This window comes from Mustela nigripes, chromosome 5, assembly GCF_022355385.1.
Source record: "Mustela nigripes isolate SB6536 chromosome 5, MUSNIG.SB6536, whole genome shotgun sequence".
Classification (NCBI taxonomy): domain Eukaryota; kingdom Metazoa; phylum Chordata; class Mammalia; order Carnivora; family Mustelidae; genus Mustela; species Mustela nigripes.
In genome coordinates, this window is record NC_081561.1 from 11,008,939 (window position 1) to 11,020,886 (window position 11,948).

The 11,948-nt window shown below is 42.0% G+C and overlaps 1 protein-coding gene across 1 annotated transcript in view; it reads right to left on the reverse strand.

The window, feature by feature from the left end:
• Positions 1-11,513, reverse strand: part of ELOVL2 (ELOVL fatty acid elongase 2) — a 63,790-nt gene extending 52,277 nt beyond the window's left edge. The window contains exon 1 of the mRNA XM_059399434.1: positions 11,366-11,513. Coding sequence (XP_059255417.1) covers positions 11,366-11,368 — 3 coding nt within the window. The 5' untranslated portion in view covers positions 11,369-11,513. The remainder of the gene's footprint in view (positions 1-11,365) is intronic.
• Between the last annotated feature and the right edge of the window lie 435 nt (positions 11,514-11,948).

Sequence of the window (11,948 nt, forward strand, 5' to 3'; positions counted from 1 at the left end):
GGTGGGGGGAATCAGGTGGTGGGTATTGGAGAGGGCACGGATTGCATGGAGCACTGGGTGTGGTGCAAAAACAATGAATACTATTACGCTGAAAATAAAAAATTTAAAAAAATTAAAAAAAAAAAAAGATATTCATTTTTGGGATGCCTGGGTGACTCAGTTGGTTAAGCGGCTGCCTTACGCTCAGGTCATGATCCCAGCATCCTGGGATCCAGTCCCACATCTGGCTCCTTGCTCAGCGGGGAAACTGCTTCTCCCTCTGCCTCTGCCTGCCACTCTGCCTGTGCTCACTCTCTCCGACAAATAAATAAAATCTTAAAAAAAAAATTAAAAAAAAAGTAAAGATATTTATTTTTAATCTCAGTGAGAATATTATTAGTTATAGATTTCACTATGTAAGAATAAGAACATAATCTGGTCCCACCTACAAATATTTGCATTATGAAAAGCAAATATAATTATGGAAATGTATATGCCCTCACTAATTTCAATAACATAATAAAATTATAGGTTTCACTACTTAGAAATGAAATAACCTGACCCCTTCCACAGATATGACTGTGAAATATAAAAATAATTTGTAAGAATACATATACATCATTTACTGAAAGGTTATACAAGCACATGTGCATGGATGAAACAGCTACGTTACTGAAACATGCCAAACTCAATTGTGATAAATAATTATAAATGCCTTAAAAGATACTGGTCTTTAAAAGAATGCTGTTGTGAATATGTTTGCAAAGCAGATGTGCATTTCCAAATTAATCCTTTATGGTTGGTAAATGGGATTGATGAGAAGAGAACACTGCACTGGGAAACAGCAAAACTGGCCTTTGTTTTATCAACAAATAACTGTTTAGAATTTGCTACAGGTTAGGCATTAGCCTAGATGCTTGAGATAATTTCCTGAGCAAGGCAAACAAAAATCTGTCCTCGTGAAGCTTGCAAACAAAAGGGGTCATGAAAGGACAAACAAAAATCACATAATAATTAAAAGGTACCAAGTGAAGGGGCGCCTGGGTGGCTCAGTGGGTTAAAGTCTCTGCCTTCAGCTCAGGTCATGATCCCAGGGTCCTGGGATGGAGCCCCGCATCAGGCTCTTTGCTCCGCGGGGAGTCTGCTTCCTCCTCTCTCTGCCAGCCTCTCTGCCTACTTGTGATCTCTGTCTGTCAAATAAATAAACGAAATCTTTAAAATAAATAAATAAATAAATAAAATAAAAGGTACCAAGTGCTACATAAATGAGTAAATCCAAGTGCTATGGAAAATATAGCAGTTTAAGGGGACCAGGCATATGTGAATATGGCAGGGCAGGTCTCAGTTTTAAATAGAGTTGTTAAGCTAGGTGTAGTTAAAAAAGTACAAAGCAATAACTGAAAGGAAAAATACACTAGCAGGAATCAACAATAGATTAGAAGATGCAAAAGAACAGACCAGCAGTCTGGCAGAGAGCTTAGCGGAAAGCACCAAAGCTGAACCGCAAAAAGAATAAGAGAAAGGAGGACAGGTTAAGGGACCTCTTGGACAACAAGGGAAGGAACATTGTATTATATGGGCCCCAGAGGGAGAAGAAAGGGGCAGAAGTTATATATGAAGAAATAATACCTGAGCATTTTCCTAGAGAAGGAAACAGACTCCTAGGTTAAGAAGCACAGAGAGCTCCAAACAAGATGAACCAAGTAAGTCCACATCGTGATACGTAATAACTAAAATGTTAAAGATCACAGATAAGCAAAGAATCTTAAAAGCAGCAAGAGAGGAGCAACTAATTACAAAAGAAGAAGGGAAAAGGCCTTGTACTAATTCTTTCGCAGAAGCTTTGCAGGCCAGAAGGGAGTGGCATAATATATTCAAAATCCTGAAAGGGAAAAACAACAACAACAGCAACATATCTCCCCAGCAGCAAGATTACCATTCAGAATAGAAGGACAGAGTTTCCCCAGACAAACAAAAGTTAAAGGAGTTCATCACCGTTAAACTGGCCCTATAGGAAATGTTAAAGGGAATTCATTAAGAGAAAAAGAGAAAGTCATAATTGGAAGGAAAATTATGAAATTTTCAAAATTAGGAAATTATGAGAGAACAAAATCTCATGAGTAAAAGCAAACAGAGACAGAGAACAATCACAGAGCTACTACGCATGTTAAAGAACAGAAGTAGCAAAACCAATTATATCGTAAAGGTTAGTTAAAGGGAACTCAGAATAAAAACATGTGAATTATAGTAACAAATATACAAAATGTGATGGGGGAGTAAAAATAGTTTTTTTTTTAAGAATGTGTGTGAACGTAAGTGACCATCAACTTATTACAGACTGTTATATATTTAAGATGTTATATATGAACCTCATGGAAACCACAAACAAAAAGCCTATAATAATAAGTACGTTAAGAAAGCCAAACATAAAAGAAAGTCATCAACCACAAGGAAAGGGAACAAGGAAAAAAAGGAACAGAGAAGAACTACAAAGAAAAAAAAAAAAAGAAACCAAACCTAGAAAACAATTAACAAAATGGCAGTGAGTACATACCTCTCAATAATTAATTTAAATGTAAATTGTCTAAATGCTCAATCACACTGGGAAGGTTATGTGCTATGGTGAAAGCTGTCAATTGTGTAAGACTGATGAATCACAGATCTGTATCCCCGAAACAAATAATGCACTATATGTTAAATAAATATATAAATACTAAATGATCAAAAGATACAGGATGACTGAATTAAAAATAAAAGACACATGGCACATACGCCGCCTACAAGAGACCCACTTCAGATCTAAAGACAAATACAGATTGAAAGTAAAGGGATGGAAAAAAATATTCCATGCAAAGGGAGACAAAAATAAAAATGCCAAACTAGCAAGAGTTGTATCAGACAAAACAGACTTTGAAACAAAGACTGTGGGGTTCCTGGGTGGCTTGGCTGGTTAAGCCTCTGCCTTCAGCCCAGATCATGATCTCAGGGTCCTGGGATTGAGCCCTGCGTCGGGGCTCCCTGCTCAGTGTGGAGTCTACTTCTCCCTCTTCCTCTCCCTGTGTGTGTGCATGTGTGTGCTCTCTCATATCAATAAAATCTTTAAAAAAATAAAATAAAACAAAGACTGTAACCAAAAAATGGCATTACATAATGATAAAGGGATCAATATAACAAGAGGATATAATGATTGTGAATATCTACACACCCAACAATGGAGCACTTGAATACATAAATACTGAAAAATATGAAGGGAGAAATTGACAGTAATATAATAATAGCAGGCAACTTTAACACCCACTTACAACAATGGGTAGATCATCCAAGCAGAAAAATCAACAGAAAGGAAATAATAAAGATTGGAGCAGAAATCTATGAAATAGAGATAAAAAAAAAAAAGAAACCAAGAACGTTTCTTCAAAAAGATAACAAAATTGATAAAGCTTTAGCCAAACTCATTAAGAAAAAAAAAAAAAAGAGGATGCAAATAAGTAACATCAGAAATGAACACCATAGAAATACAAAAGAATATAAAAGTTACTAAGAAAAATTATATGTCAACAAACTGGACAACCTAGAAATGGATAAATTCTTAGAAATGTACCATCTTCCAAAAGCAGTCATGAAGAAATAGGAAATCTAACCAGACGAAACTAAAAACAAAATTCAATCAGTAATCAAAAAACTTTCCAACAAACAAAAGCCCAGGACCAGATGGATTCACGGTAAATTCCACGACACATTTCAAGAATTAACATCAATTCTCAAACTATTTCAAAAAACAGAAGAGGAAGGAAATGTCCAGATACATTCTATGAGGTCAACAATACCCTGACACCAAAACTACACAAAAAGGAAACTATAGGCCAATATACCTGATGAACACAGGTATCCACTTGTGACAAAAAATGCTAAACAAAGTATGCTTAGAGGGACCATACCTCAACATAATAAAGGCCATACATGACAAACCAGAGCGAACATCATGGTGAAAAACTGAAAGCTTTTCCTCTAAGATCGGGAACAAGATAAGGATGTTCACCTCACCACTTTAATTTAACATGATACTGTAAGTCCTAGCCATAGCAATCACACAAGGAAAGAAATAAACAGTATCCAAATGGGGAGGGAAAAAAGAAAACTCACTATTTGCAGATGACAGGATACTTTAGATAACCCTAAAGACTTCACCAAAACACTGTTCGAATAAAAGCATTCAGTATGGTTGCAAGATATAAAATTAATACATAGAAATCTGGGGCATTTCTATATACTAATAACAAAGCAGAAACAGAAATTAAGAAAACAATGCCAGTTATAACTACACCAAAAAGAATAAAATACCTAGGAATAAACTTTACCAAGGAAGTGAAAGACCTAGATGCTGAAAACTATACAACATGGATAAAAGAAATTAAAGAGCCCATATACAAATGAAAAGATACATCATACTCATGGATTGGAGGAATAATATTGTTAAAATGTCCGTACTACCCAAAGCAACATACAGACTCAGTGTAATCACGATCAACATACAACAGCACTTTCCACGCATCTCAGAATAAACAATCCTAACGTTGGTCTGGAACCACAGAAGACCCTGCACAGCCAAAGCAATCTTGAGAAAGAAGAACGAAGCTGAAGGCATTACAGTCTGATTTCAAAATATACTACAAAGCTACAGAAATCGAAACAGCATGGTACTGGCATAAAAACAGACACACAGATCAACGGAACAGGAGAGAGAGTCCAGAAATGAACTGATGCTTATGTGGGTTATTCAGTCTATGACAAAGGAGGCAAGAATATACAATGAAGAAAAGACAGTCTTTCCAGTTAATGGTGCTGGGAAAACGGGACAGCTACATGCAGAAGAAGGAAGGTGCCCAACTTTCTCACGCCATACACAAAAAGAAACTCGAGATGGATTAAAGGCCTAAATGTGAGACCCCAAACCATAAAAATCCTAGAAGAAAACACAAGCAGAAATTTCTTGAATATCAGCCTTATTAACAGTTTCCTAGATCGCTCTCGTCAGGCAAGGAAAACAAAGGCAAAAATACACGACAGGGACTGCATCAAAATAAAAAGCTTCTGGACAATGAAGGAAAGAAACAACAAAACAAGGCAATCTGCTGAGTGGAAGAATGTATTTGTACATGATATCTTTGATGAAGGATTAATTTCTGAAATATGTAACTTACACAATTCAACACCAAAACCCCCAAATAATATCAAATTAAAAAATGGGTAGAGGACCTGAATAGAAATGTTTCCAACTAAGACATCCAGATGGCCAACAGACACATGAAAATCTGATCAACTTCGCTCGGCATCAGGGAAATACAAATCAAAGCCACACTGAGATTTCACTTTACACCTGCCAGAATGGCCAGTATCCAAAAAAAGAAAAATAACAGGTGTCGGCGAGGATGTGGAGAAGAGGGAACCCTCGTGCACCGTTGGTGGGAACATAAAATGGTGCAGCCACTGTAGAAAAATTTTTTGGTGCCCCCAAAAATTAAAAATAGAGCCACCATATGATCCAGCAACTCCACTACTGGGTATTTACTCAAAAGAAAGGAAAACACGAACTCCAAAAGATATAAGCACCCCTATGTTTATTGCAGCATTATTTCCAATAGCCAAGATATGAAAGTAACCCAGGTGTCCATCGATAGATAAATGGATAAATAAGATGTGTGATATATTTGTATATATATCTCACAATAGAATATTAGTAAAAACAAAAACAAAAACCCAAAACAAAAAAGGGCCACCTGGGTGGCTTAGTCAGTTAAGCTGCTGCCTTCCACTCAGGTCATGATCCCAGCATCCGGGGATCAGGTCCCGCATCGGGCTCCTTGCTCAGGGGGGAGCCTGCTTCTCTCTCTGCCTCTACCTGCCACTTTGCCTGCTTGTCCTCTCTCTCTTTGACAAATAAATAAATAAAACCTTTAAAAAAAAAAATCTTGTCATTTATGACAACATGGAAAGACCTAGAGAGTGTGATGCTAACTGAAATAAGTCTAACAGAGAAACACACACACTACAGGATTTCATGTATACATGGAACCTAAAAAAAAGAAAGAAAAAAAAAACGCAGAGGAAGAAAGAAAAGCAGAAACAGACTCATAAATACAGAGAACAGGTGACTGCCAGGGGGAGGAGGGATTGGAGGACAAACAAAATGAATGAAGAGGAGTAGGAGATGCGGGACTCCAGTTCAGGAATGAAGAAGTCACAGGGATGAAAGGTACAGCCTGGAGAATACAGTCTGTTTTGTATTGTATTGTAATAGCACTGTCTGGGGACCAATGATAGCTACGCTTCTAGTGAGCATTGCATAAGGTATAGAGTTTTTTGGATCACTGTGTTGTACTCCTGAAACATTAAAAAAAAAAAAAAGAAAAGAAAAGAAGAAACCTGTCTAGACTACTGCTTCCCCCAATTTTTTTGATCATAAGATCATTTTCTCTTAACACTTATGAAAGAAGAAGAAGAAGAAGAAAAAAACATATTAAGAAGACAGCCATACAGCTTTCTGGCAGAAAGATCTGGCCAGGCAGCCAGAGGGAAGAGCCAGTGTAAAGGCTCCACTGATTCTGCCAAAATAACCCTGTGAAAGGAGAATATCCCATTTTGCAGATGAGTAAATAGTGTCTCAGTGTGATGGAATTAAGGCAAAAGAGCTAGTCAGTAAAAAAAAGCTAGGACTAGAAAACTAGGTTTCTTGACTCTTGGTCCAACACCTTGCTGTTGTTTCCTGCCTCTGTTCACCAGGCTAGAAGAAAGCTGCTCTGTTTCCTAAAAAGCCCTGAGTAAGGTGTTACCACAGTTGTGGTGGTTGTTGCTATTATTATTAGGTCCACTGATACTTCTTGAAAGATAGTTAAAGCTCAAAGAATAATTTCATTTTTACCTTCTCATGGTTTATTATTGCCCTTCCTTTATCTGTGCTTCTTTCCTTGGGTGGGTCATTGCAATACCAGATTTTTAGTTAAAGGAATTCTATTTCTTTGGATATTTGATAAAGGTGTGAAACACAAGAATAAGGTATAAAATAGAAAGCATTGGGGCGCCTGGGTGGCTCAGTGGGTTAAGCCGCTGCCTTTGGCTCAGGTCATGATCTCAGGGTCCTGGGATCGAGTCCCGCATCGGGCTCTCTGCTCAGCAGGGAGCCTGCTTCCTCCTCTCTCTCTCTGCCTGCCTCTCTGCCTACTTGTGATCTCTTTCTGTCAAATAAATAAATAACATCTTTTAATAAATAAATAAATAAAATAGAAAGCATTTATAAATTAACATACGAAAAAGCTATGAGAGAATGGCGAGAATGCAGAGCCCAGCGATAGGGAGGTAGAGAGCGACCTCTCCAGAGGCAGGAAGGGGAGGTGAGGGGGTTGCCAGAAGGAAGGGAAGCGCAACACAGCGAGCAGACAAGAGGGAGACCTTGGAAACAAGTCAGGACCTAGCTTTAAGCTACTACAGGACAATGAGGACTCTGGCCTTGAAAAAATAATGAGCTTCAAGTACAAAGTTTAAAAACTAAGATGCTACAAAGGAGGAAATCTGTAAGAAAGACAATAGTGGAGAGGGGGCTGGAGAAGAGAGGAGATATAAAGAGAGTCTCAAAATGTGAGAAGATATACAATGAACAATAGAAAAGAAAAAGCCAAGCAAGAATCCAATTTCAGACACAGTAGACTTGAGAGCTGGTGGAATTACTAGCAGCCAAAGGGAACAGAGAGGACAATCTGAAAGCTGAGTAGCTGACTTGGTAACACTAGGTTTAAGGCGGCAGTGAGGTTCTCACGAGGAGAGAGAAGGGCCCAGCACACAGGACGTAATTTTGGAAGATGTGTGTCATCTGGGCCTGTTTTGTCCCACAGGTGGCTACTGAGCTCCCGAATGTGCTGTCAGTATAAAACACATAACAAGATGTTGATTTCATATGGGGGAAAAATGTGCACTAGTTTTTTTTTTTTTTTTTTTTTTTTACAATGCTTGCATGTTGAAATAATACTTGCATGAATTGGGTTAACTAAAATCTGTTACTGAAATTAATTTCACCTGTCTTTTTACTTCTTAACGCCACTATTAGAAAATTTTTAATTACATATACAGTTTGCAGATTCCTACTGGACGGTGTTGATACAGAGCATTACTAGATAGATTTCAGGATCACATAAGGGGATGAGATCCATGAGTAAATCAAAGACATTATTCTGAGATTTTTTTCAACTGAAAACAGCCAGATATGGGAGAAAGAACGCACATCATTATAAAGATAATATTCACTGAATGCTCAAAGAACTATACTGGCCAGAGTTAGTGCATTATCTTCTTTGTTCCTTCCAACAGCTTTATGAAATGGTATCATTGTCTTCTTTTATAGAAAAAAAAACTAAGTCCTAAACAAGTTAACCTGCCCAAGGTCACAAAGTTGTATCTTGGTGTTGGGATTCAAATCCATGACTCACTCCAGATCTCAAGGTCTAAACTGCCACATCATCAATTCCAGAACAATTTATACTCTGCAGCTCTTCAACTGTTAGATTTTAACTGGCTATATTTAAACTAACAACTTATTAGAATGGTTCACTGTCAAGAGTCAGAGACATACCAGAGATGTCCTAATTCGATTACAATACAAATGTATAAATTTGTAACTTCAGAATTTTGCTGAGCTACTCATGTTGGCATATTTTTACCATGTTGAGCTTAAATAAGAGCTTACTGGTGTAATCTCTTGTCCCTTAACAACATCTACTCCTAAATATCCAAAATGGTCAGGTTAGACGGCAGACTGTCCAAGGGAGAGGATTCTGAGCACAACCCTCTATAGTAAGACCCAGTTTTCTGAATATAACAAATTTACGATACGGAGCTACTTAAATTTTAAAAACCCTCTTTCAGACTATGATAGCGCCTGAACCTCCCAAACTGTGATTAAAATGTTTTGAAGGGATCAATTATACGCCAATTTTAAAAAGGTGTTTTTAAGGGAGCTGGATGAAATTGCAACATTTTTGTTGAAAGAACAAGAATTAAGCTTACCCAACTGGATAGCTTTGAGAGAGGATTTATATTCCTTAAAAAATATATTCCTTGAGGAATAGACGGGGAAAAAATGTCTTGATATTTTGACTGGAATAACATAAAATCTCCTACAAATATAAATTGGGACCAAAAGAATGAGGTGTTTTTCATTTATGTTTGGTGGGTTGGATTTAATTTTAAAGACAAATGTATCATTCCTTCCTTTCCATCTTTCATCTTTATTACCTATCTGGCCATGACAGCAGTTATCACAGAACAGCTAAACATGAAGAGTAACAGCTAAATTACATCATTTTCAGGAACTTGCCCATGTAAATTTTACTAGGCAGTTCGGCTCAGATTATAAAAACACATGTCCCCAGGCTTAAAACAAAGGTTTGCTAAACATTTACACTATAGAAAGGGAAAAGCAAAAGGGAATTTGAAGGAAAAAATATAAGCTTTGGAATAAGACTAATTAGCAGACATCGAGAAAAACTACATTCACGTTGGACATGGATTCAAAGCAGTATCTCTCTGTATGGACCCAGTAGTTTATTTTGGAATTTAACCCTCAGAAACCTTCCCACTGCCAGCATCATTTTTTAAAGCGACAGGACTTTTATGTGGACATAGGCACAAAAATACCTCCTCGGAAAACCCAAAGTTTCTGAAAAATGGTTTTCTGAAAAGGCAGTATCACAACAGTACAGGGTAGAATTAACAAGAGCAAGCCCTTTATTTTGGCTGAGATTAATTCCCATGACTCTTCCATTCCAATTATGGTGAAATCCTTGGACTTTTCTTACTCATTACAATTCATAATAATCTGTAACAAAGGTTCAGGCCCCCAAGGAGCCAGTTAGCTCTAAAACTGCTTTATCCATCCAAGTGCAAAGGTGTCAAGGACATGAAGCGATAGACCCGGGCATTAAGAGATGGCTAGCTCACTCTTCTCACTGAGAGTCGCCACACTGAGTCCCTCATTTCCAGGAGCATCTCTCTTCTCAAACTTCCCTTGAGCTTCTCATCCTTATAGACTGTCAACTGGACAGGTAATCCTTGTAGCTGCTCTGCTGCTTCCCATTTGTACATCAGCATTAGTAGGCTGGGTTTGGGGGTTAATTTTCTCTTTATGAAGCACATATTATATGCCAAGCACTGTTATAGGTACTAGAAATACTAGCAGTGAACAAAATGAAAAAAATCTCAGCGCTGATATTTACATTCTAGTGGGGAACACTTGAGTAAACAAGATAAACAAGAGTCTGTTAAATAATGCTATAAAGGAAAAAAAAAATGAAGCAAGAAGGGGGATAGTTACTGTGGTGGGTGGGTAGGAAAGGCTGAAATTTTAGACAGGGTGGCCAGAGAAGGCGGAGACGGCTTCGCTTCACGTATAATCAGGTAGATGGTGTGAGCCTGAGAGCGTGGAGAGAGAGCAAAATCCGGGCCTGATCAGTGTCAGCCGGAGTGGGAAAAGAAAGGAGATTAGCATACTTTAACAAGCCCCATAGCGGAGAAGGAACCATATGGAAACCACATCACTTTCTCTTTTGTAGTCACAGAACCAGGTTCTTCTGCCAAAACTCTCGGGCAGTTCCTGGGATACCCACGGACACACACGCACCCCTCTCTCTCCAGGACAGAGCCCCGTGGGCAGCAAAAAGCGGGGTGAATTCAGAGTCGAGTACTGGCCCGGGAAACTGGGAGAGTCGTCGTCGCAAGGAACACACCAGACCGCCCCCCCCCCCCCAATCCCCGTAAACAAATGGGAACCTCCCCGATTCCACGATGCAAAGCCCGGGAGGCCGGGGCAAGCACGCAGACACACCCCCGGGACTGCAGGCACGGCGCGGGGACGAGAGGAGGCATGGGTTCAACCGTTAGAGACAAAACCCCCAGAATTTCCGGAGGCAGGGTCGGGACCACGCGAGGGAAACGCCGGCCCCCCCGCGGGGGTCGGGCCGGGGAGGAAAGCACGGTGCGGGAGGCGAGCGGGAATGGCCGCCGCGGGAACGGGGGACGGTTTCGTCGGGCATCCCGGGCGCCCGGCCGGCTGCGCGCTTGCAACAGGAGGCTGGACGCGAGCGGGCGCCTCGAGGTGCCGGGGCGGGACCGCGACCCCCAGACAAAGATCCCGAGCCCGCGGCCCCGGCCCGCGCGCCCCCCCCCCCCCCCCCAGCCCAAACGTTCACCGCCCCCTCCCCAGGCCCACCGAGCGCCACGGGTTCCAGCAGTCGAACCCGCGGCTCCCGCGCTGCCGCCGTCCGCCCGGCCCCTTCCCGCCCAGTGCGTTGGTCGCGGAGAGAAAGGAGAAAGGCGGCGGCGGCGCGCGGCGCCCACTCACCATGATCCGCTGAGGCGCGGCGACCCCGGCGGGCGAAGATGCGCTGTCCAGGGTAGCCAGCGTTCCTCTGCCCCGCGCTCCCGCCGCGCCCGCTCTACTTACCCACGCCCACACCCACGCCCGGCGCGCGCACGCCCGCCCGCCTCCCCGCCCCCTCGGGCTCGCGCCGCTCCCGCGCGGCGCTCCGAGCTCCAGGGCCGTTTCGGGCGCCCGCCGCTCCCCACCCCCTCCCCTCGCCGGGGGCTCGCCGGCCGCGGCGCGAGGAGGGCGGCGGGGGGAGGGGCGGGGCCCGGCGAAGCGGGTGGCCCCCGGCGGCCTAGCGCGCCCCCTCCCGGACGCCCGGCTCCGTCCGCGGCGCCCCCTGCCGGCCGGGTGGCGATTTGCAGGCGCAGCCGACGCCCGTCGCGTGGCGTGGCCCAATGTTCGCAGAGCGTCCGCGCGGACCTCCCCGCGGGCGGCTGCCCGCTGCCAGCCCCAGCCGAGGCGGCGGTGGCTGCGGGAGCTGCGAGGACCCGCAGCTGTAGAGGCCAGGGCTCTGCCCCTCCTCTTAGCTGGGCTCCGCGGTTTTCAAGCACACGTCAAA